At 39.6% G+C, this 27,085-nt stretch overlaps 1 protein-coding gene across 4 annotated transcripts in view; it reads left to right on the forward strand.

Annotated features, from left to right (window-relative positions):
- Positions 1–27,085, forward strand: part of pigg (phosphatidylinositol glycan anchor biosynthesis class G (EMM blood group)) — a 128,054-nt gene continuing 100,969 nt past the window's right edge. For 2 of the 4 annotated variants that reach the window (XM_078953735.1, XM_011480497.4), the window contains exons 1-5: positions 1–418; positions 508–713; positions 11,285–11,494; positions 13,901–14,089; positions 22,812–22,950. In XM_078953735.1, coding sequence (XP_078809861.1) covers positions 265–418; positions 508–713; positions 11,285–11,494; positions 13,901–14,089; positions 22,812–22,950 — 898 coding nt within the window. In that variant the 5' untranslated portion in view covers positions 1–264. The remainder of the gene's footprint in view (positions 419–507; positions 714–11,284; positions 11,495–13,900; positions 14,090–22,811; positions 22,951–27,085) is intronic. The other 2 variants (XM_078953737.1, XM_078953736.1) reach the window with 2 other exon arrangements.

Here is a 27,085-nt window from a genome sequence, read left to right on the forward strand (position 1 = left end):
GGTCTTACAGGCTTTCCGTAGATCTGTGTCACCAATGCGGAAGCTTCAAATAATTCATATCGGAGTTTAATGGAATTTGTGCTTTTAATTTAAAGATACGACAATAAAACGTTACATTAATGCATGTTAGGTGAGAACAGGTAAACTGTATCGTGTGCTTTTGTATTTAACCGCCGTAAACTGTAGGAACTTGGCGACATGTCGTTCGTGACGTTCCTAGCATAAGTTTCTCATTCAAAAAGTGCCCGACGACCAACCAGCGCGATGAAAGTACGCTCGTCCGTCTTCGCCTCCTTTATTTTAATGCTGGAAGTTCTCGGCGTGGCCCTCTTCCTGCGTGGATTCTTCCCTGTTCCCGTGAAGTCGTCTTTGTCCTCCAAGAACAAGCTGTCGGACCTGCCGCCAGAGCCGCTGACAGGTGAGACCGGCACCAACCAGGCACCACCACCGGGCTGGCACGCGCCCCCCTTGACCCGCCGGTGCTCACGTTGTCCCATGTATTTGCAGGAGGCTCCTCGAACACGTCGGGCGCCCCCAAGCCCCTGTTCAAACGGGTGGTTGTCATGTTGGTGGACGCCCTCCGGGAGGACTTTGTGTTTGGTCCCAATGGACCCATGTTTCTGCCCTACACGCGACATGTCATCGAAAGGGGGTCGTCTCTCAGCTTTGTGGCCAAGGCGAGACCCCCTACCGTCACCATGCCGAGGATCAAGGTAAGACCTCCGACAGGATTCAGGAAGTAGACACGATAACCGCTCAGATCACACATTTACCACAAGACAAGAGTCTCTTTATTAAAATAGGATAACTTCTCACAGGAAAATACATTTCAAGATAAAATACAAGCAAAGGAAAGGGGGGAAAAAAGAGTAAATGTAACAGAAGGGGGGTCATTTAAAAAAATAATCAAAAGTTGTAACGTTGGACCGAAATATAAATACATTTGAGGAACATTTGGTTCTATCTTTGCACCACCATCTTCTCGTTTTGGCTCCAAGTTCTACTTGATTTATACCTCATCCTATATTTAATGAGAAAAAGACCAAGGAGATCATCTGTGATCCACAGGAGGTTAGAGCACACAGCCCCCTCCCCATTAATACCATAGAACCTGTCACATCATTGAAATACCTGGGTGAATTGCTCACACTGACTCTCTCTGTGCCCGTCTGGCCCAAAGGATTTACACTTTTTACCCCGTTTGAGGCTCTTTGGTGTCAGTAGCAAAAATAATGTGGACCTTTTACTCATCTGTACTTGAAAGTATCATCCGCTACGGTCTGTGTGTCCGGATTGGCTGTTTGTCTGTTCAAAACAAAAACAGAATTAGTAAACATGTTGAAAACAGCGATGAAGGTCATAGGTACACGCAAAATTCCATCTTTACAGCAAATTCTTGTGTGTTCTGTGACACGTGTAACTCATAAAGTCTTCAGTGATCCATCTCATATTCTGTTTTCTGACTTTGAATTATTTCCATCCAAACGATGCTTCAGAGCAGCCAAATACAAAACCAACAGATATAAGAACTCGTTCATTTCATCAGACATAAGACCACTTAGCAAACTGTAAATGCTCCAGAGCAGTGCCTCGGGTTGTTATTTTTTTGGTTGTTGTCTTATTGTGTATGTTTTTTCTGTTGTGTTTTTTATGTTGTAGCTGTGGGCTCTTTAGCCCAACACAAGTTTCCCTCACGGGACAGTAAAGGATTGATTGATTGATTGACTGCTATAGGTTTGTGCTGAATCAGTACCTGGATGGCGATGTCATGTATTAATTGTTTGAATTGTTTTTACTAAATTCAATTCTATTCTACTGACTGGAAATAGATTTAGGAATGGCAGATGCCTATAGCCCTATAAGGGGGGCCGGTTTAGCTCGTGCTGGTTTGGTTTCCGGGCTTCTCCCTATTCCCTTCTCTGCTGCTGTGCTGGTTCCAAGCCTAGCTGGATTGACAGGGTTGCGTCAGGAAGGGCATCCGGCGTAAAACATTGCCAAGTTAACCATGCTACTCATCCTCGAAAGAGAGGTTGTTTCGCTGTGGCGACCCCTGATGGGAGAAGCCGAAAGTGGAAGAAGAAGATGCCTATAGCCCTATAGATTGGTTTACGGTGAATCAAAATTAATCTTGATAAGTCACTTACCAGCTTATCAAAAAAAGTCTTTAGGACCCACCTAATATCTACAAAAAAACGACTTCAGCCAGATAAGACACATTTTGTTATTGTGCTCATTAAAGAAAACACTTCTAAACCTCAAGCTCCCAAAACACCACAGTGAAGCATGGTGGTGGCAGCATCATGCAATGTTCTTGCATTTCACAAGAGCTGAAAAAGGAATTTAATTCATTTTAGATGATTGTGGAAAACCTCTGCCAAGCTCCTCTAAATCTAAATGTTTTCCAACCATCCTGCCATTGAAGCTCCTTATTGGCTAAAAGCACACCTGATCCAGGTAATCAACAGCAACGGCAGTGTTTCTGGAAAACTAGCAGGAGGCCGGCCCTTGAGGCCTGGATTTGGGCACCACAGCTCTAAATCAAGGGGAGGATTTTTAAATGTTTTTATTTGAGGGTATTTGTTGCAGGAAATACCCCAAAATGTTAATGTGGTTGAGTTTGCTTTCAAGCTCTTGGAGAACCATTCTGCTAACAAATGTCACACAGCTGCAATAAATGAAGAGCAAATAGGAAAACCCAGCATGTCTCCAGAGTATATTGGTAAGTGCTTTAATAGCAATAATCCTGTGAGGAATAGATTTGGGAAGTTTTGAAAACGAGAGCTTTTATTTGGACCTGGAGCTATTAAAATAGTTTGATTTTTAGAATCTGCGGGGGAATGTGTGGTGTGTCATATTTAAAAAAAAAAAAAAAAGTGTCATTCTGATGAGGTTAGTTTAGGAGAGGAGCCAGAGGGGAACTGTTATCAAGTCATGAGCGCTTCGCAGTTGGTTGTTCTGAAGCAGAGCCTGTGAACAGACTGCGAAAAAGTCAGCATGTTGTTGTCAGCAGTGGAGGCAGGGAGGGGGAGGATTTCTCCAGGCGAAAGAGCAGAACTGCCTCACCTGTTTTAAGTGCTGAGGAGGTGAACGGGAGGACGCGTATCTGAGGTTTTCAGGTAAAGCAGGATGCTCAGTCTGCGTGTGAAAGGGAAGAATAACGGGCAATATTTATGTATTATCTATAGTGAAAGGATTGTACAAGTGCTGGCAGCTCTACAATACACAAGAAATTCTCCCCGAACAATGTTTTGTAAATGTGATCCAGTCCGCAGGAGCTGTCAAAATACAAACTCGGCTAGTGATCATGATGAAGAGCAAGGTTGACTGGTTAAAAAAAATAAAAAAGATGGAGAAAGGTGAAGGGGGGAGTAACAAAAAGAAGAAACCATCAGAATGCAACAAAAACTAAAACTACATCAAACTTATGAAGGTTTACGATGACTAAGTACAGTTAGAGTTCTATTAGTGTTCTTTATATTAGAAAGGACTAGTTTAAGAGAGTTTCCCATCTAATAATTCAGAATGTTGGTGAAAGAAACTCCCATTTTCTTAATATGACATAAAACTCTTTTTGTTTGTTTAAAGAATTTGCAAAAAATATATAGTTTTCCTCCATTTTGGAAAGTTGCACAGTCATCGCACTGGAATAGGTTCTGGGCTGGAAGGTTTTCAATGCAACAGCTATTATGACACAACGCAAAGTTTAAATAGGACGTTCAAACAGCTTCACAGTTTAAAGTACCACTCCAATCATATTCTGATCTGTTGTAAAAGCGTTCCCAGTGGTCTTTTCATTCTGATTATGCTGTCCGCAGGCAAAATCCAAATACCTGTAGCACTGACTAGGACAAAGTTTGTGCAGCTCGGCAGGAAATTTGCCTCTGGGTTGTAGGTGGGACTGTTGGGGCAGAAGTAAGCCTCCACTGATATCCCATCATCCCTTTGTTTACACTTTCTTCTGCTACCTTACAGCGGCCTTACAACCCAAAACTAACATTAGCGGAGCAACAAAGAAGGCAAGCAATGTTGGAGTCTTCCAGTCCTACAGTTTAGATCCAGATTCCAGCTCAGACGAGGAAAAGAAAGACTTACCGCTACATGGATCTGTTTTGTCTGCAAGTGGATGCATCAGAATTAAAACGAGCAGGGAGAATTTTTGCCTGCTCCTTTTAATTGCTGCGTCACAAAAAAATAATTTTTCAAACTGCATTTTTTTTTTCATCTGCTCTTGATTCAGCTCGATTTGAATAAAGAAATACTCAGAAATAAAGTGTTTATATTAAATTGTTTATAAATGTCCTCTATCATTAGAAAAATGCTACAAAAAGATGTTAAAAAACACCCAATACAGGATTTTTATGGGAGTGGGTCTTTAAGAATAAGTTCAGAGCATTAAAGCTGTTTACCAATACCTAATGCATGATGTTACCGAAAGACCAGTAAGGACTTAAGGAGTAGGAAAAACTGCTTTCAGAACCAGTATTTCCATGGACTTGTAAAAGACAAGTCCATAGAAATAGATTTACAACTCACAGAAACCCAACATATGTGCAGAAGTCAGTCTTGGTTAAACTGTTTTCCAAAAGGAAAAAAAGATGGAGATGTAGAACAAATGTATTAATGACTTTATTACACAAAGGGATGCTGATCTTTGATTGGTTGATTCTCACAGTGGGTCAAAGTGTACTGTTAGGTTAAATTGTGTCTTGGTGCAGTCACAACTGCCCGTACAGGTCGATGTGGGCTGTCTGCTTTATTGACCTGTTTTTTAAGTTTCTGATCCTGATCCTGATAGGTTTGATTCAGGAATATTCCTTTTGTTACAGCTTTAGGGCTATTTCCAAACTAGGGACTCACTGGATGTCAAGCTGGCGCTCCCCTGTGTGTGACGTAGCAGAACTCACAGAGCTAGAAACTTCCAATGTACTTGTTTAACTTGATTTTAACGTGCAAATGGCAATAAAGCTCAAATGTGTGCAGTTTGAAGGGAGATGTCATAGACAGACCTTTAGATGGGCATCTGATGAAAGCAACACCCCAAAAGCACTGTGTCCTTGCACCGTCTCTCCACTTTGGAACTACAGATTGTGTCCTGTAGATGTATAGTTAAGGTTTGCTGGCAGATATTCTGTAACAGACAACTTACAGCCAGCCTTCTGGGACTGCCAGGAGGCCTGGTTTGACTTCATTGTGCCTACTTGGGCTGGTTTCACACAAAACCCAACATGTGGAGGAACTTTATTTTTCGTTGGCATTTAGATCACTGAGTTAGTGTGGAGAAGACGTGAAGAACACTATGCTGATTCCTGCACTGATAGAGCAGTATAGTTTGGTGGAGGCAGTGTGATGATGTGGGGACCCATCTCCATCGCTGAAAGGATGAAGTTTGTCATCTCTGCGAAGAGAGATGTCAAGATGAGGTTCTACAACAGGTGGCCCTTCCATATGTCCACAGTCTGGGACTGAACTCCACCCTCCAAGATGACGACGCTGGTACCCACAGAGCGGGGTTGATCAGAGACAGAGAGGATGGAACCGTCTGCCAGCAGTCCTGACCCCCATCAGCTCAGGCGTGCTGTCATGTTGGAGTCACCAGCACAACCGCGTTTACTGGCTTGTGACGAAGGTTGGTTGAAGAATGGGATGTCATCCCACAGCAGTGAGTGACCAGGCGGATGACCAGCATGAGGAGGAGCTGCCAGGCTGTGTGCAGCTCTTCCACACACTACCCAAGCTTCTGAGTGTTCAATGGACGTCTTGTCTCAGACTTGAATCATCCCAAATCCCACACGCAAGTCGAGGAGCAGAATGAACTGCAAACGCAGGTTTGCTGCTCATCCCACAAATGCGTATTCCTTAGAGATGTGGCAGCATTCTAAATCTGCAGTAAACAGGTTTTCAAACAATAGAAGTTTCGTTGCCAAGAAGTATTGGGAAAGATACTTACTCAACCAAACTGGATTTTATAAAATGTGTATTAAAAATTCACTTTTTTGTCCATAATTTATAAAAAAAACCAAGTGTTTGCTTAGTGTACCTTCATTTCTTTACAGCTTGCTGCTTTCTTTCCCCCTTTTAGTCAGTTCTAAAAATATTTCAAACTCTTTTCTCTTAGCATAAAGTTTAATGACATCAAATCATGTTGGTTGTAAAGATTCTCAGTTACTTGTTTGTATTGATGTCATGTAGGAACAGATCTAACTTAGAAATCTGAAAGAAAATACTTAGTTCTAAACAAAACACTTTCTGCTACCATTTGTGCATTTTCTCCTATTGGAATTGATTTTTTTATTGATTGCAGTAAAAAAAAATGCTTTTATGATGGAACTAATCTTGACAGTTTTGATAGTGTGTGAATGCAAAAACTGGATTTTTCTGGTTTGCAGGGAGTTTAATATTTTATCCCAGTTTCTAGGTTTAAAACTCAGATGTAGTTCAGTTATTCACCCTCTGAATCATTTTAGAGTTTTATTTTTCCAATTTCAATTTTTTTTACCAAACTAATATAGTATCAGATTCTTTAATTTTTCAATGTTTCTTTATGTTGTTCTTTTTTTTAACATAGGAAAAGGCCATTTATATTCTTTTTTTGACCCTACTGAACTAGCATTTCCAAGACACCGTAGGGATTTAGCAAATAAAACTTCTCTACATTTATATTTTTGCACATTTGATCGTAAATATTACAGGTTCTCTCTTATACAGTGAGTGTTTTTGATGATTTAAAGGGAAAAAAATACGGTAATTGGTATCATAGATACTCACACAGTTATAGCACAATATGTTTTAAAGACTTGTGCTTTTATTCAACCGGACACTTTATATTACAATATTTGTGGCATTTAAAGACATTCTTGATGACTTTGCTGTTTAATTTCTCATCTAGAAAAAAAGGATTGAATATAATTTATTGAGTCTATAACTGTTTATATATAGACAATAAAGCCCATTGGGATTCATTCAGTCTGTAGTCCAGAGAGCTCTTCACCATTTCCTGCACTTCATAGTGTTTGTGATACACCATTAGGTGGCATTGGAGACCAAAGTCACATCCTGTCTGATATCTCTGAGTTGAACTCGATTGACTTTGTCGACAACAGCTAATATACCATTATGTCTGTGACTTAGCCTGTATTTTTCTACCTATATATAGACATAAATTTGAGTGTGGAACAATGTCATGTTCTCCTTGATGTTCAAAAATCAAAGTTTGCTTTCAGAAAGTAGTTTCTTCTTCTCTGTGGCTTATATAAATCAGCAGTAAACAGTTATGTTGTTGTTTGACCACTTCAGTTTGACTAATTGATAAGAACATCAAATTAGAAAACCTAATATATTTTTCATTTAATATTTCCCTCTAAGTTGAAAAAGGGAATAATACCGAAAAATAAAACTGATTTTTCTTTTTTCCTCTGGCTTAAAACCAACCCTTATGTTTGTTGTGGCAACTTTACAAGATATTACTACTCTGCCAAAAACTATCCGTACTACCCACAGTACTGTATTTGACATTTATCTGTAGCACATGGCAAGCTTAGCCACACCGTGGGCCCGCCATTAGAGCGCCGTTGAGTCATAGAATCGTTTGGGCAACCTCTCAGCGTGTTTTTGGCTTTGAGTATCACTGTAGGATTTGGCCGGTTTTTCTACAGAGCCTTCAAACAATAAGATATAAAATTGTCTGTGCACAGCAGGGGTGGACAATTATTTTGGCTCACAGGCCACATAGGGTTCTAAAATTGGATAGAAGGGCCGGACTAGGACCAGATGCGTGGAGTGAGAAAGACATAACATGGAATCTGGATGAAAACATTTGGATTGAAAATTATATTTTAAAACAAAGCATTTTAGAGGATTCTAGGTTAAAACTTTTGTTCTCAATTTAGAGCCAATTGCTCCAACGGCTTGATGTACCTCGTGTAAATCTTAGAGAAATGCTGCGTTCATGTGGTGTTTGAATGATGGGAAGAATGAAAAACAACAAATCTTCCAACACCACATGGATGCTAGAGCGGAGTCCCCAAACTTTTTCTTGTGAGGGCCACAATAAGTCATTTTCTTTCAACTTCTTTGACCTTTCTTTTATCGTAAAGCCCTATAATAAAATTTTATTAATTCATGATCCTTTTAATAAAAATAAATAACACTATTTATGAAATGAAAAAATGACTAAATAACTGTGATTTTCAAAGACAAAAAGTCAGGAAAATGTATACTGATATATTTAAAAGAAAAACCAATAAATAGTGGATCCTCTGCCTTCATTTTCCCGCTGAGACTTTGAGGGCTGCAGCTCCTCACACGTCTCACAGTTTGCACTAAAACTGAGCAGCTGTGTCCTGCATGTCTGTTTCTCATCCAGTAACAATGAAAAAAGCAAATTTCTACGTCTTGTGCTGCAGCTCAGCATATATCTGCGTTACCTTTTCACCAGTACAGAGTTCCCTCGTTTATTGCAGGAGTTACGTTCTAAAAATAACTGTGATTGGTGAAATCCAAGGAGAATGATTACAGACGTTTATGGCAGTAAAACTCCTCACTGCCTAAATACACTTTTCTCAGACAGACATGAACATTTTCACACTTTTCTCTTGTTTAAATTCTCAAACCTTCATAGAAATTAGGTCCAGGATCTTAGAATGAAAACAAAGATCTGATCGATCACAGATTTCTGATCTGAATAGCTCCGTGTTTCTGTACAGGAGACACGGCACGGACTGAGGAGATTGCTGGACAAGGTCTCCAGCCAATCAGGACACAGAACAGGGTGGGCTGTCTTAAAAAAGCAGCACAATTGCTCTTAAAGAATGAGCTAAACCGGGAAAGATGAACTGCGACTTAGAAAGTGAAACTGTCTTCTGTTCTATTTGACAGAGATTTTAGAGGGTTTCAGGTTGGAGCACAGACTGCAGAAGGGGGGAGTAATATGTGACGTTATATGCGGTTCTTGATCGTGTGGCCAGATAAAAATAAAAAACATGGGTTTCTGATATTGTTCAGTGGGCCGGACCAAACATGGAGGCGGGCCGGATCCAGCCCCCAGGCCGTATCTTGCCCACCCCTGGTGTACAGTCAACTGTTTCCAGTTACATACAGGCCCTTTTCTATTAATTAACAAAGGACCTCTGCAGCTTATAAAGCAGAAAGAGTAGCTTCATCAAGACTGTCCATCCTTTTTTCTGAAACAAGCACCTGCACTCTCAGGAAGGAGATGGTGAATAGTTCATTTCAAGAACAAGACTCACAAGTTTTAACATTCTGCCTCAAATCCCAGTGGACACCTTTTTTTTAAACAAAAAACTTTGACTTCTATTTGTTCCTGATTGAGTTTGGTTAAATTATCAGTGGCTAACGAGCAACAAAGGTAGTTTTTTAGTACAAGAGAAAATTCTGTCACAGTCAAGAGCCAATGACCCTGGATTTATTGACAATATGAGACAATTAAAGAGCAGGATGCTTTTGTCAAGACTTGTCTAGACTTTTTAGCCTTTACCTTGTCTTCTTTTTGTGGGTCTTTCTAATGACTTTTTCTCTGTTGAAGTAAGGAAAGAGCTGGGATTGTTCAGCTCAAGTGGTCCTCCAACAAAGCCCAGTCTTTCAATGGCTGCAGGGTTTTCTTTGTGAATGCAAAAGCTGAATAAAATAGTTTGTTTTTCAGATCAAATGTGACCTGAAAAACAAGGGCAAGCACTCAAACCGGCAAAAAAAACGGATAAATAAGACTTAAAGAGCTGACTAAATCATTGTATTCTCAATTTTAAGTCTTGTCTTTGTTCTTACATTATAAACTGTTGGCATGACTGTTTCAATATTTGGAGAATCCTGGGCTGAGTTCCAAGCAGCTTTTTAAATTTTAAGGACATTATTTTCCTGTCATCCAGAGAAAAAGTTTCTTTCTCCTCTAACGATGCAAAACTCTGTTTTCCTTAACTCAAAATGTTGTCTTCTCTATGCCAAACAAATGCAGGTTATCTCAGATTTTTTTGAAGAAGTCAGCAGGAGTAAATATTTCTGTTTTAGTTTCGTAGATTTCGTAGAAGGTAAGTCAGAAAATGGAAAAAAAAAAAGAATAAAGGGGGGCACACCATGTGTTTTTTTAAAATGTTTTTTTGTAAATATATAGCTCTTCGGCATCCTTCTATTAGTTGGTTGGTTAAAATCCCAGACTTTACAGGTATTGTTTCATTGGACAATACACCTAACACCACAAGGGCTTAAATTGTAATTATCCTGTTAGTCTTTAATGAACTAAAATTAGCATTCATCCGCCTTGGGCGGGCAAGGTGGGAATTGAACCTGTAATTTTCCAATCAGAGGTCGACCGCCCTACCACTGCACCACGGTCGCCTCGATATCAAGATGTGTGATACGCATATCTCAAAAGATGGCGAAAATTGCAATAAATGGTTATCTTATATGTGCTAAAACAATCTAATGGCAGCTTGAAGTATTTAACGAATCAAAAAAATCCATTTATGCATGTGACCAATCAGGTGGATCGCTTCATGTTGGAGACCAATCGGATGGAGCTCTTTTATGTTAGATGTTGGCTTCCTATGTAGACTAAGGTTAACTCTTATTCAAATTAAACTGTTGCAGTAAAATGGAAATTATGTTTTTGGTTGTTTTGCTATTCATGTATCACAAGTTATACTGTCATCACAATATTGATCAATAATGTTGCATATCGCGAGTTTTCCTCATGTGGTACGGCCCTAATGGGTAGAGATTTGTAAAGAAATGAGAACGCCACTTTAGCTTCAGATGGAACAATTTAACTGTGATTCAAGGTACTCATCACTGTGAAATTCTTTACATATGTTTGTAAACTTAAGTAAATGTACAACAAAACACATTTATCCCCCACATCGTACATTAAATACACACAGCAGTGTGCTTACACGGTTACAGACGAACCCACAAAGACTTGCCGTTTTTGACTTGATGAAATTTCACTATCCTTCCCCTTCTGGCTTCCTTGAGAGGTTTACAAAAACTCTTTGGAAGAACCGTGCCAAGGAGAAACAAGTTCAAATGTGGGGCTTCTGACATACGGTCACTGTTTATGTGTTCAGACATTTAGCTCATGAAATAAAATTAAAAAATCAATCTTTTGTCAGTTTTTTTTTTACATCAAGACCTTTTTTAAAGATTTACTATAAAAAGTCTTTTGTTTCTTGCTAATTTTAATCATCTGAGTTACTTTGAAATTGCTGGGTTGCATAACACCACTGAGAGACAATTATTGTTCAAAGGACAATTACAACAACATATCCCTCTCCAGGCTCTCACCACTGGCAGCATCCCAGGCTTCATTGATGTGGTAATGAACCTAAATTCTCCTGCACTGTCGGAAGACAACCTCATTTGGCAAGCCAAAACAGCGGGGAAGAAGATCATCTTCTACGGAGACGACACCTGGGTGCGCCTCTTTCCAAAACACTTCATGGAGTACGATGGCACCACATCCTTTTTTGTCTCCGATTACACAGAGGTATGTGGAGAATTCAACTGCTGCAGCCTGGCTGCCCACACATCAAGAAAAGATACAAACACAAGGTGACTTCCTTGGTGCAGGAACCTCAGTACATTTAGGTAAAGTAAATATTGTGGCAACAAAAAACAATCAGTTTTTGGTTAGTCTGGGCACAAGACAGCTTTGAGAAACTCACAACACAGTTGTCACCCTAAGGATATTAGTCTAAAAGTTTATATTTGATTTTTGAAATAACCACAAAAAATTGGCTTTATTTTGAAGTGTCGTCTGACTAAAAAGAACCCAAGAATTTGTTGTAATTTTCAATTTCACACAGCTATTAATCGAATTCTGTGACAGCTTCACCAATTAGGCTTAACCCTTTAACCCTGGAGACGTCACCGACAACACCTAAATAACACACGCTCTTAGACGTACCACAACTCTTCGACCATTGACCCAATTACTGGAAATCGACCATTGAAGCTATTAACGGAATTCCAGCAGATTCTGATGCAGAGAAAATTTAACATCAATAAACTTTACGTTTGCTGCATTCTGGCAAAGCAAACGCTGATATGCAACACACTGAATTGTTGCATATCAGCGTAAAGCTGCTTTTCTCCGCTTCAGAACCCGTCGGAATTGCATTAATTGCGTAAACAGTTGAAGTGTAACATCATTTAAAGAGCATCAACACTCGAGCTCTAGCTCCGGTGTTAAATTGTCCAAATCTATCTATTTTGTTCTCTATATTTCACTCTTCTAAAGGACGGTTGTTTGACAGTTTACCCTTCAACTCAATGTTGAGTATCAACCTGTGTTTTTGTTGAGTAAACAGTAAATTTAATTCTCCAGTTAGACATTTTAAGCCATTGAATTGGTCAAGTCACATTCGGGCAAAACAAGTTTTTCCAAACTGCATGCTTGTGGTCTGCGACAGCTTCGCTGGTTCTTTTTAATACAACACCCAAATATATTAATGGAGCCAGTTATTAAAGCAATCGTGCATTTTGTAGTGCAAGCACCAAATTTGGCATGGATGTACCTTATGATCCCATCTTTCAGAAGCGCATGTTAGCCACGAAAAGCTCATTCTTGGGACTGGGGCAAATAGACATTGAACATTTTTATTACAATTGAGTGTATGGCTGCCCTCTTTACAAATGGCCACCATTTTGGATTTTTCTCATGACTAATGTACGTTTGGTGAAAGAGAGGGTCCTTAGATGCATCCATGCCAAATTTGGTGCTTGTACCACAAATTTATGCGATTTGTTTGAATTATCAACCTAGCAAGCTCCACTAAATGGCCAGATCCAAGACCACACAGCTCCTGTCTACCTTCCTTTTTCCATAGTGCATCATAGTTTTATGTGCAGACACACCCAGTTATTCCAATTATTTAAAATGAGGGTGGTCCATCAGCCTTCAGTGATGTCCATCAGTAAGGCTTCATTAAAGGCCATGTCACACAGTCACTATGTACATTGTGCGCATATTGCAAGTATGAAATTTCGGTCTTTCGTGATACATGGGTGATATGCGTAATTCATAAGTGTGTCTTGCGTTCGTCATTCATAGATATGCACAGATGCCCTTCAATACGTGAATTTGGTTTTGGGCTTTTCAAAATTTTTGGTCAGTTGCGCAGTTTACGTGTATCTTACAGAGCTTATACGTAATTATTACTTTTAATCTTACACAATTGTGCATAATTTTTGCGAGATGCATACGCAAATTTGTGGCTTATCACTACCCTCCACGTATGTCCATGTATATCTAACAGACTTTTCACGCACGTACCTTGATGTATTCATCGCATATACGGCATACATATCACGTTAAAATGATGTAATTGACGCTAAATCAATAATGAATTGCATAAGTACAGCCCAATAATCATGCACGATTCATGTTCTACATTGATTTATGTGTTCTTTGCGTAGTTTATTCATACTGTTCGTATTTCTAACGTGGTTCATTTGTGATAAATCTGTGAAAATTCCATGTAAAGATCACAACCTTTCTCACTTTTACGCGTATATTCATGTATGACCAATTTCCTTTCGTGCAATGAGCGCAAAATGGACGTAGCGGCTGTGTGACATGGCCTTAACCGCTGACAGATACAGACCACTGTAAACACAGATTAAACATAAGAGTTGAAGTTTCTGGCATCCAGTCATTAAACTATCACAGTTTGACTTGTATCAGACTTGCTTAAAAAAACCATTTTTATAACTAAAAAAAAAAATTTTTTTAAATACAAATTTGACACATACATAGTTTTTTAAACAAATGGTGCTGAATTGGAAATTAAATGATTCTTTAATGTCTTTTCCTCATAATAACTCAAATAACTCCGAAGATCTTTTGGAAACTTCTTATTTGACTAAATACATCTTTTGCTTTTTTCACCAGGTTGACAACAATGTAACCCGTCACTTGGACAGCACACTTAAGAGGGATGACTGGGACATTTTGATTCTACACTATCTGGGCCTGGACCACATTGGTCACATCAGTGGGCCTCACAGCTCACTCATTCAGCCTAAACTACTAGAGATGGACGACATCCTGAAGAAAATCCACGGCTCTCTTGTTTCAAAGGTTTTTTCATTCTCCATCAAATTGAAAGTACTCTTGGTGAATCTCATAGAGTTTGTTGAATTTCTTTTAGCAACATTTCACCTTGGATTTCTTTTTAAAACTGTTTATTTTAATGGTCGACAGATGCCATGTTTGTACCTCAGTTATCTTAGTTGTTTATGTGGCATCTTGGCATATTTGAGCACCTTAGTTTCTGCTTATTTCATCATTTGTGCAGAATAATAGAAACAAAACAAAACAAAACTGAACAGCTTGCATAAAAAGTAAGAGGCTGGTGGGGAACCAGGTGTTTTAACGGAGAGTGTGGGAACCCTGAAGCGGATTGGGGGATAGGGAATCATGGGAATAATAAATGAACCCATCCACCTGAGATGCTTCCCTATCGGATTGTGTCAGCTGTATCCGTGAAGCTGATGCAAGCAGTTTGGAAAGCTATAAAATATTAAGCAACTGTTTGGGTAGTTGTCTAATGATATGCCACTTGAAAAATAAGCATTTTTTTGCCTTGTGGTCATTTTACATAGTTCAAATCATATTTGACTGGATATAATTCGCTTTTTATCGCCCTTGCAGACTGAAGCTGTTTAGGGAGGAAGCTTGTGAATCTCTTAGAGCTTTTGTCAACAGCTGTTGGACACCGCATAAACAAATAAACACAGATCCTTGGTTGAAGTATGAAAGCTTCTGCAGATTTAGTTATTCTCTTCCCATCAGTTGTTAGCATCTCAATAATTCTTGGCTGATTACTCCAGCTGTATGTGTTCTTTGAGGATGCAGATGTTCATTCTGAATGAAAGACGATAATATTGTAGGTCTTCGTAAAGTGGCAGAACAAGAATATTCAATGTTTGTAGTGCAAATTTAGCATTCTAGCTGCTACCCAGCCAAACCTTGCTCTCTTAAATCCCTCTAGAAATCAAAGCATAAAGCAGGCAGCTTTTTCTTTTACTTTTTTGTCACTCCCTGCTGATCTGTTTATTCCTTTCCCAAATCTCACATCCCAGAAACATTTGCACACTTTTGAAGTTATATACAGGTACTTCTTATTCTCCTTCCTTCTTTTTTTTGCCTTAGTCTCATGGAGTTTCACACAGATATCCTTGGCTGAGACCAGAATATCTCCAGTCATCCATCATACAGCTGAATATTATTTAGTGCTGTTTAGAAATTCTTGACTAAATTTACTGGAGTTGGCCATAACCATATGGTAAAGTATCTTTTTTGAGTCGAATAAGGATAAATGATCTATTGGCCGTAGCTACACTTGTCTACATTTTAATTTGATTAAGATTGATTCAGAGACATTAGTTTTATCTACCAGTTTCTAGCTTATCATATTTTCCGCACATTAGGGCACACCGTATTATAAGGTGCGCTGTCAATCAATTGTCTATTTTTGAATTTGCATCATATATAAGATGCACTGAACTATAAGGCACATTAAGCTAGACTAAAGAGTCAGAGAAAAGTCTGTCAGCCAGTAATGGTATGTTCACACCGGGCTTGGAAACGGGCCTGGCTGATTGTAAGAACATTCCTCGTTCAGCGTTTTCTTAAATGCACTACACAAGATTGATGTGTACGTAGCTCTAAGCAAGGTACACTGCGGTTTTTGAACACTCGATGTTCACACAGGACTGTTGCTACCTGATACTAGTGCATGTACTGACAGTTGGTAGGTGCTTGTTGCAAATCTCGTGAATCTTGCTCTAGACCTTTTCTCTCTAAGCTCTGTTCCGATATATGAAAGACACGGACAGCAGTTATTTATTTTTTTTCAACCGGTTGGCATTCATTGTTTTGAAAAGGACCCCCCCCAGCTTTTACTACCAAATTTGAACAAAACAAAATGTGCCTTATAATCCTGATTGCCTTATAGATGGTTTAATTCTGTTTGTTCGTAATAATGTTAAAGCAATTCTGAGGGGTACATGGCGTTCTGTTAAAATGTTAGCCAACTTTTTTTTCGAGTTGCAAAGCAAGGTTGGGTGTTATTGTCAATACGCTGTCACGGCTAACGTGTAGCGGTGTGGGAATTGGTTTTTAGTTTATTTTTACGTTTTACTAACAAGGTTGGGAGATGGCGTAGTCACAGCAACGTTTGTTTTAGCGGCATCAGTCTGCTTTTTCACGTGTTGCAAACAAAATTGTGAGTTACAGGGACTGTTATGGTTGCATGGCTAACATGTAGCGTGTTGCAAACAAGTTTTAGAGTTACTGTGGAGGCAGTAAAGTCTTATGCTACGTTCCCACTAGAGCTGTGACTGTGTGGGATTTTTGATCACCGCTGCAATGAACCAGCAGGGGGCGCAGTGTCACTGTTACCCCCCACCACTACCAAACACAAAATCCCCCGGCGGCCACGTCGCAAATGAATACAATTACAACCCAGTATTCTTTATTAACAAATAACAGTAACAACTACCTATCTAACTAATGAACTAACTATAAAGGTGTTGTAGAATGACTGTGTGTATGTGTGTCAGTGCGCTGCGTGTGTAGGAGGAAGGAGGGCACACAAGTGTGTTGGGGGTGCATATTGATTTTTCTGCAGTGAACCGTTCTCAAGCTGCACGCGAGTTTCACCTGTGCTCTCTGGTACAGACATCTTCTCAGAATTTTATATATTGCCCAGTAATAAACAGACTGCAGACACTTTGTTACCTTTCCGGTAGCCATGAAGCCTGACACCCATGAAGAACGCTGGGCAGGAGGCTCCGCCTTTGCTTATACAGACACGTAGATTTGCGCTGCACATTTTGTTCACAAACAAAACATGTAGTGATATTTATCGCACTCTAACAGTGCGCGTTCATGTTTGGTGTTACAGAGTGAAGGAGAACAGTAAAAATAAAAAACCCCAACAAAAATTCCTCCGGCGGGCAACCGTGTCGCGCACTCAAGAATACAATGGAAATGAATAATTAGAACGCAGTTAATTTGTCGTATTTCCTCACGAGATGGAAACTTCTGTTGTAGAATGAGGATGTGTGTGTGTGCTGCTGAAACCTTGCGCGTGTGTGTAAGAAGAGGGAGCGCGTGCAGTGTAGAGGCAGTGAAGGAGAACAGTAATAAAAGGTTTCTCCCAGAAGCCCTTGAAGTCTGAACACAGGACTAGCAGAAAAAGTAAATTATCAGGAAAGATGAATGTGTTTAATGTGTTTATTATAGTTCCAATCACGCACCATATGCAGAACTATAAAAAAACAAAAAAAACAAAAAACGTGCAGTGATGACCTCATCACCGTGGTGTTGCGGTTATCATCACTCCCCTAGTTCACACTCGGAACTGACCGCTTTCAAAGAAAAGTCTATGATTGGACGCATTGCGTACCAACATGTAGAGTTTTATATGTGGAAGCTCGAAATGCGCACATATGTTCCTTTACATTGACTGAAATTCAATTCAATTGAAATTCAGATGTTCAGATGACAAAATAAATATTTGTCAGCGTTATTACTGAAAGCCCTTTATTATGAATATTTTTTCCTTTTGGTGCATAGACTCAGACATTTACCAACTGTTAGGTTTACATATTCATTTCTTCTTTCATTATTGTAAACTCATTTTAAATGATCCAACATTCTTATCAGATTCTGCTTCAGCGTTTCTCCAGATCTCAATAATTTGGTTTTGCCAATTCCTGCTGTCTTGGAGCTGCAGTGCATTTTGGGAATCTGCAGTTCCACTAGCTGTAATGTGGTGTATAATCTGACTGAAGTGACTTGTGCGCCTCTTTGTTCCTAATCCCTATGACCTAAATATAAACCAGGCTCTCTCAGGTTTTTGTTAAGGTCATAGAAGCTCTGCAGAAACAACATTCATGCTGTGGAAAGGTTGGATCTGGTTGTGTCAAGATGTTTGAGTCGCTTCTCAAACTGCTGCATCTTGAAGAAATTACAAACGAGGTCCATCCTGCTATAATAAAGTGTGCAGGATTTAATCAACCGCCTGTTTGATTGAGACCTGAATGTCCTTTTTAGTTTAATTGTATCAAAGCCGAGAACACTTGTTCCTTCTGTTTTTTTGTATATAATTTCTTAAGAACTCACAACTGCTCCAAACTGCACAAGCAAAAGTAGCAAATGGACACAGTTTATTTTTTTTACTTTAATAACAAAACATTCAATGATTTAAACATAAATTCATTTTGAGTGGATTTATTCATCTAGCTTTTCATTGACAGCCTGCCTGCCTTTGGTTGGAATCAGTGACTGTGAAATGGAAATCACTTTCCATTGTGTTTTTTTTTCCACTGCTTGTTCTTGAAGAACACATTCTTCTATCTTACTCAGCACTGTCTGCTGCTTGAAAGAAAGGCTTGGTATGAAGTGAAGGAAGTCTCCCAATGTGGCCTGCCTTCATGCTTTTATCCTCTGAAAAAGGAGTTAACTCTGAGTTATTGTAAGGAGGGCAGAGGTACTCTGTGTGGCGCTAAGTGGTGCTTGGCTCGAATGTTTTTGGGTGAAATGTAGGACACAGGATTGTCTTTTCCCTCTTTCTATGCCGAGTAAGATTTACCACAGCTCATCTGAGTTCAGATTTTTGAAAAGTGTAATTAATTTACATTAATGAGTAGATGTGGAAAAAGTGCTGTAAGCAAAGAGTCTTATTCAGTTATTTTTATCCATCCAAAGAATGCAGTGAATGAAGAAATCCCATCAATATTTGGTTTCCACCCTTTGCCTTCACACCAGCATCAGTTCTTTTATGTCTACTTGCTCACTGTTTTTGAAGGAACTGGGTAGGTAGCTTGAATACAAACATTTTGAAGCACTAACCACAGATGTTCAGGGCTCAGTGGGGGTCATGCCATCTCTTCAATTGAAGTTAGTTCTTACGGCATTTGGTTGTATGTTCGGGGTCATTAGCCGCGTTTACATGGGCAAAAGTAATCGGAATGAACGCCTGATCGGAAAGAAAATGCGTCATGTAAACGTGCCGGTCGGAATACTCTGCCCCGATCAGACTCGTCCGGATCAGAATTTCTTTCCGATCGAGATAGGTGGGTTATACCGATCGTTTATCCGATCGTTGGTCATGTAAACGGTTCATTCCGATCGTGTGTCACTTCTGCTCTGGTTTACGTCAGCATAGATGGTGTTTCGCTGAGAGAAAGCTTTGGAGCTCATACGGGACCGACCAGCTGCTCTGCGGACGCCCCGTGAAAAGCGCCACTCTGCTCTCGCCCCGCTGGCTCTCCCCTTTCTTTCACCCCCTCACGAGGGAGATGCGGGGAGGATGCGTGTCCACTGACGTCTGGACCCGGCACTGGAGCTCTGCGTTCGGGCTCCAGTGCCAGTGGACCGAGTGAACCTCTCTGAGCAGAGCAACCGCATTTATTAATGTGTTTGAGGGGAGGGTGCTATGTTTCGTTGAAAGTTGTGCCCCGACAAAATAAAGGCTGATGTTATTCCCAGACATTTACGTGCAGCCAAGCTGCAAATTGCAGCGTTTCCCGCATGGTCCTGGATTTTGTGTCCATCAAAAGGCTAAAGTTGTTAGCGCGTGTTAGCCTGCCCTAACACTGGGTTCTTCTTCAGCTCCGTTCTTCCACAAAAAAAGCACTGACCACACGGATTAAATATAAAATGATGAGCGAACAGGCACTTCATAATATTCATAACATTAATAAAAACCCGTTTGGAAGACCGCCTCTTTTACCGAGCTGCTGCATAAATATATGTGACAGCAAAGGTTTGTTTACAACGGGACACATTTTGCTTCCGGTATTTTCGACACTACTACGCATGCCCAAAATTTATTCCAACCGAAAGTGTGACCCATGTGAACGTTTCTTCTAATCGGAAAAAGGTTTTCTGATCCCATGTGCACGGGTGAATTTTAACCCGACCATTGATCCGATCAAGATATTCTGCCCATGTAAACGCGGCTATTGTCCCAATGTAGAAAAAAAAAAGGGGTCAATAATATACCTGATGGTGTTGCATGATGGTTAGGTATTTGCGATATTTTCCTTGGCATTGGGAGCACTATTAATCCTGGTCAAATCTCAATCCATTCATCCATCCATGGAACCGACTGAATTACAGGGTTGCTGAAGTCAACCCAGCTACTGTTGGGCAAAGACGAGGTACACCCTGAATAGGTCGCCAGTTTTTGGATGGTTCTGATCAAATCTCCATTTGCAGATAAACAGCCCCAACCAGTCAAAGTACCTCCACCGTGAATCACTATTGTCTGCAGACGCTCATTATTGTTCTTCTTTCCAGCCCTTCAACAAACAAACTGCATTCTACTACAGTCAAATATTTCACATTTTGACTCATCAGTCAAATGAGAGTTGAGAGTTGCCATCTCTCGGTGGGTGGAGTGTCCTTACCCCGGGTGGAGGAGTTTACCTTGGGTCTTGTTCACGAGTGAGGGAAGATCCGAGCATGAGGTTGACAGGAAGATCGGCGCAGTGTCCGTAATCATGCGGTCGCTGTACCGTTCCATTGTGGTGAAGAGAGAGCTGAGCTAAAAGCAAAGCTCTCAATTTACCGGTGTTACGGCTGTGGCCGTGTTTGGTTTTTGGTTGGTTCTGTGTGTCCTGTGCATAATGTGTGGACTTACAAGGATTGAAATAAATCAGTCTTGACATTTTCAGTTGAAATAAAACTGACAAATTATTTGCCGTTGCGTCCAATCACAAAAGCAAACTTCATCAATACTTTTCAAACTTTCTCAAGGTATTTATGTTTGCTTGATGGAAGATGCTTTCCGTTCTTAAAAAAAGCATCTTTAAGTGTTTGGCATTTTGATTCTTCTGTTTGATCAACACAACACTGGAGTTGACTTTTCCCAGTAATTTAATCAGTGCAAGGATGTGTCCTTTGTTTTGTTGCTCCGTGGTTATGTATTTGAACCCGCCTCCTCTGCTGTGACTCCCACGAAACCTTGTCAAAGGAAGGGTCCTTGTGATTAGATCAAACAGAATCACTTAAGGGAAGGAACTTTTTCAATTTTCATTCATAAAAATAATGTTTTCGTGGCCTTCTGTGCTGCTGTTGAATGTCACAAGCATATTACTATAAAATCTCTGCAGCAAACCAATTAACCCGGCAGCCTTGGCTTGAAGCTTTTTTTTTTCTCTGAGCAGGATGGTTTGCTGTATGTGGTTCCTAAAGCAGGAAATGCTTAGACCTGCAACCCACAATTCCTTTGATTGTTGTTGAAAATATGAGAAATGTTATGTTCTGAAAAAAAAAAAGATATTTCTGTGTTTGTGTAAACTGCATTGCTGGTTAAGCTGCGTACACACGGGCATGTAATGCGCGTTCAAGAACGTGCTGACCAAGCATTCTTGACCGCTTTTATTGTTCGTACTGGACTGTTGCTAGTGCATGTACGCACAGTTGGAAGAGATTTTGTGTAAAATGTCAAAGCGGTGCAAATCTTGTGAATCTTCCTCCAGGCTTTTTCTTTTACAGCTCTATTTCCATATTTGAAAGACTTGGTGTCATATAATTCCAACCGCATTCAAACCCCAATGATTAATATCTCCTTCATGGCACTTCCTTGTTTGAACAAGGCGCTACCATACGTCCCTACTAAATCTGAATCCTTGATTGGTCGAAGTTCAACGTTCAATGGTCGTGCGTTTTGTAGGCAGAGCCCAAAAACTTGTGCAGCATCTAGTAAAATGAGAGTTTTGAACGCGGAAGCCCGAAATGGGCAAATACGCAAGTTTACATTGAATTTTCATTGGAAGTGGTTGCCTGAACGCGCGTTTCCGAGCTAGGTGTGAGCGTAGCTTTAGACTGAAGAACTTTGGCTTTAACATTAAGGCAAGGCAGCTTTATTTGTTCTACATTTCTTTAGCACACTGAAGTGACTCAAATAGCCGTAGATATACACATAATATACAGTTTTGGACAATGTTGTATTACAGTTCAATAAAATGTAACCAGAAGAAACTACACCAGTTGATTTAAGAAATACAAATGGTGTGCTTTTAAGGAGAAGGCATTCGACAGCGTCACCTGTGGGGGGGGGGGGGGGTGCTCTGTAAGTTTGGGGTCTGGAGAGACTTACTGAGGGCTATCCGGCCTCTGATCAGAGCAGGAGCTTTGTTCGCACAGCCAGCAGTAAGTCGGACCTGGTCCCGGTGCAGGCCTGCCTTCTATCATCTGTTCTTTTTATAATTTTTATGGACAGAATTTCTAGCCAGGGACTAGAGGGGGTCTGGTTTGGGGACCACAGCAGTTCCTCTCTGCCGATGATGTTGTCCTATTGGCGTCATTGAACCAGAACCTCCAGCATGCATTGGGGCGGTTTGCGGCAGAGTGAAGCGGCTGACATGGGGGTCTGCATTTTCTTTTTTGTTTGCTGCTGATTCACAACAACTTGAATAAATAAATATTCTGAAATGCAGTTTAATGATTATTTTTGTCAATATATGGTCTACATCATCAGAAACATGTCAGAAAAATAAGCTAAAAACACCCAAAACACGATTTTGAACAGATTGGGTCTTCAAACGTTCTGTAAAAACTGTTGGGTTCACTTTTTTGTCTCTTTGATATCTTCATTTTACCACATTTTTGCTCTTTCTAATGTCACTTCCTGACAAAGGTATGCTTGTAGTAACACCAATAACCCGATAAACGAAAAGAAAAAATCAAAGACATGCTTTATTATACCAAATACTTTTAGGCATGTGCCTGAAGGTTGATCTTTCGAGTGAGGAGTCCTCTAAACTGTTGTTGGTTTCCTCAGGAGGCGGATGGGTCTTTGCCCTACTTACTGGTTCTGTGTGGAGACCACGGCATGTCAGAGACCGGCAGCCACGGAGGCTCTTCGGAACCAGAAATCAACACACCTCTGGTGCTCATAAGTCCGATCTTCAAAAGAAAAGGTAAAATACAATGGTTTGAAAATCATAGAAAATAACTGCCAAACAGACACTATGGTCATTTTTTTTTCTTCCCTTTAATAAGTCCGAGCTGCATTATCTCCATGTTGGATGGAGCCTGAATGGGTTAATCTCACATCATCCGTAGTGTGGGTCTCAGTGCGAGGAACAGTGTCATCTCTGCAAATCTCTGCTAGTGTGCAGAAATATGTTGAATGAGGCCGCCTGTGAACGTGCAAATGCGCAAATTGTTTCTGTATCAGCCTGTTTTATTTAAAGACCACTCTTGCAGAGAAGTTTTTAAATAGACTATTCACGTGCACACTAGCAAAGCTCGATTGTGAAATGTATAACTTTTGAAGAGGAGCTTTAGCTTGGAGATGCTTTTACCCACAGCTTTTAAAACTTTAGTACCATTGCCATGTTCTGCATCATCCAAAATGATGTAAGCTGCACATCCACGAGATAATTTACATCTTTTATGCATCTTTATCTTCGCTTTGATCACATTATCTGGCTGTTTTGTTGTTACTAAATATTTTAACCTGTGACCAACACTTAAGCACTGAGCATTAAAAGTGTTTTAACATATCCAAGTTATAATTTAGAATTATCACTATTTTCAAAATAATAATTAGTGAGAAAAATGATAGCAAATGTCCACCATCTAAGGGAGATTTTTACCAACCGCCTTCGTGCTACAGTGCTTAATTAAGCTGGTATTTCTGGACAAAGTCAGGTGCAAATGTTAAATAAGTAAGGGTTAATGGCAGACGAAGTGCGCATTATCACTTTTTAACGCACGCCGTGGAAGCCTGAACCGTCCTTCGGTTGCCCCGCGAAGTGCATTATTTTTGAAGCACCATTCAGGCTCCAGAACCGTTTAAAAATGCTGGAGAAGGTACATTAAGCAATATTGCAAATAAACAACATTATTTCCTCAAACATACGTTTACAACCTAATTGGTTAAGGCACATTCATTCTATTTATTTTTCTTATACTGAAAAATATTTGGTTGTGGAAATCAGACAATGTTGACTGTTCCCTTTAAGAACAATTTTATTTTAAGCAAAATAAAAGCACTATGAATTTTCTAGGGTAAAAGCAACTTGTAAATGAGATACAGGGCTTAACATTGTGATAATTAAATAAAATGAATTTGATCATTTTATTAAAATGGAAGGCGTATTAATATCCAGGCAGAGTTTTTCCCAATTCATACTCTTAAAAAAAAGAGAAAGGGTTCTAGTACAGTATTGTGATATGTATAATATTGTTGGACGGGTATCGGGATACGCATTTTATTGCCAGACTCTTGCCGATGGACACCCCTAGTTTTTAGTAATTGTTATTTTTTCGGTTTAGATTGTTTTTTTTTTTACAAAAAGCTGACTATTTGTTGCGTGGTGTGGCGTGTTGTCATGTTCATGTGATAATGCCGCTTAGCCGGCACCGACCTCAACCGCAGCAGCAAAGGAAAGCTATATCTATGCTGAATGTCACGATGGGTTAAATGAAGCTAAAGTTTGTTTTAAAGAAGTCAGCGAAGTGATATAGAACATGTAAGCTATGTGACCGGACCTTCTTTTTTAGACATGCATTATCACTGTGGATTATCACTTTTTAATCCACACCCAGCGGCCAATCAAAATCGAGTATTCATCCGGATGGTAAAAATAAACGTGTGTGGAAAATAAAGGCTCCCCTGCTCCACCCTTTAACTGAATCTTCTTGCTGTAAAGTTAGTTGTTTATTTTATTGTTATTATTATTCTGTTTTCCATTTTCAGATGCTTAAAGTATTTTTCCTTCTGTGGACTTCTGAGAAGACTGTAGAAAAGGGAGAGGAGAGTGTCTGAACAGAATGAAGAAACAAAAACAATGGGGTGTATTTTGTGCTACTTAGGGGTGTGAAAGCTCACTAAAAGCTGTATAGATCTGAAATATAACTGCAGTAGAATAGCAACTACATGCAGTGCTTTCCTTAAGTCTTCTTTAGTGAAATTCTGGGTGCATACAGGAGCTCGAAACTCCTAAAGATGCTTCAAAATGATCTTTTCTGTTGGAAAACTCTCTGAAGTGTTTAGAAATGTTTTAAGCGTGTGGTAACATAACAATGAACTCTTTAAGAAAATAGTTTTATAGTGTTACAATATTAATATCAAGGCAAACCTCATTATCATTGTTTGTGCTGCAAGACACATTGTTTTGTTTAGCAGCCAATTAGAAATCATTCTATTTCATTAAGATAGAAAGTTTTATTCCACATTTTGTCTTGTGAACATTTATAAGAGCAATGTTTCTTGATATGCTGTGATATCTTTTTGGTCATATGTTTTTTAAGGTACCCTCTAAAAAAATGTATGAACTTTAGTTCTACTATCCATTTCCTGCATTTGTTAAGAAAACGAGAGCCAACGTAAAATCTTGTTGAATTCCTGAGGCGCAGGTTTGTTGTCATGAGAATGAAGCTAGAAAAAGGATTTCTCCTTTCACCGTTTCAGTTGTAACTATTTATGATCCATTTTGGAGAAAAAGGTCATCAAAGGAGAGCTCTGCTTCTCGTTTAATTAGTTCATGCTGTTGATCACATGCGCCTTACTATGTCATTTGATTGGTTCTTTCTAAAAGCTCCATTTCGGAAGATATAGAATGGCAGCTATTGGTCTGTCTGTTTGATTCAACACAACTCAAGAAGATATTTGTCACATTTCCCTCCAAAACCATTTTTGTAACTAATAAAAACACTTTTCCAAATTACATGTGACATTAACTTAACTTTTATTGATAAAATAATAAATTATTACCTTAAAAACATCAGGAAAGATGTTCTCCGCCTAAAAACGCTAGGAATGAATTTCATAGAGAAGATAATGGAAATGGATGATGTCAAAAGGGATTTGAATGAATTGCATTTTGTGTAAATGTACAGCTTCTGTGTACGTTGGTTCATATAAAAAAACCTTTGTAAGTTTTCTCACCTCTGATTCCGTGTTTAACGCTCAGCACACATCTGTTCAGCCAGATTGCAGCTGGTTTGTTGGGAGCAGATTAGGTTCTGCTCTGAACTGTGTGCAGGTATGAGAGGAGCAGATAAATCCACTCACCTGTGCTTCCTTTTTTAAGACCATAACATGCTTGGTGTAGATTTGTAGTTGCCAAAGGCTTAATTTTGTCCTTGTCTCCTTTGATTACTAAATCGAAAAAAACCCTCATCTTGATCCAGGGGATCCAATTACCCAAATTAGGACTCGGCTCAGGGATTTGTCCAGTTTTTAGTCTGCTTTACTTGCTGCTGCTTTTGAGCTCTGTTCTTCTTTGTTCAAAATGCTTCTTCTCCAGTAGAATTCATTATTATAACCTAAAAATTTCACTCATACACTGCTGGTGAGAGGACCCCCCTCCCCTCTCACCCCCATCTTAGGGAGCATTCTACAGGAAGCAAGAAACGCCCGACAGCAAATGCGCTCTGGAAAAAGAAAAACATAAATCGTTTGATGATGAATGATTTCATTTATATTTTATCTGACGCTGCTTTTGTTCTGCAGTCCTCTCCAAGGGGGGTAGTAGAAGAACAATGATTTGAGTGATTTGAAAAAACATTTTAGGTTAAATTTCCCAATATTGTTTGACTTTTCTTTTTTTTTGGTCACTTATTTGCTCTCCTTAAATGCATGAACACTGGAGTAGATAGTGGAGGCTTTCCTCCTCATTCTGCTGTACTCTTGTGTCTGCAGCATGACTGCGCTGAGGAGGAAGCAGGAGTAATGAGATGCTGCAGCTCCTGGGAATACAGCTCCATGCACCATCAAATTTGCGTCATATTGTAACTGACTTCCTCATAATTGAAAGCTGTGGGACAGTTCGCTGCTGTCCTCAAGAGAATAAGCAGCTTTTTTCACATTTATCTTGAAGAAATGCTTGGAGATAAACACATTATGTTAACAGGAAATTACAAGTGTAAACTGAAAATGTTGCCGTCTCTTGGAGGCAATATTTGCCTAACTGCAAGAATAAATGTATTTTTCTCTGTTCAAAGTAAATATGTGCTTTGTTGGAGATATAATAACCTTATTTCGAATTAGTTTTTGATGTTTATTTCACTGAAACTGCAGTTTTATATAAAAAAAAAATCCAT

This window comes from Oryzias latipes, chromosome 10 (assembly GCF_053564925.1).
Source record: "Oryzias latipes strain Hd-rR chromosome 10, Olatipes_Hd-rR_3.1".
Lineage (NCBI taxonomy): Eukaryota > Metazoa > Chordata > Actinopteri > Beloniformes > Adrianichthyidae > Oryzias > Oryzias latipes.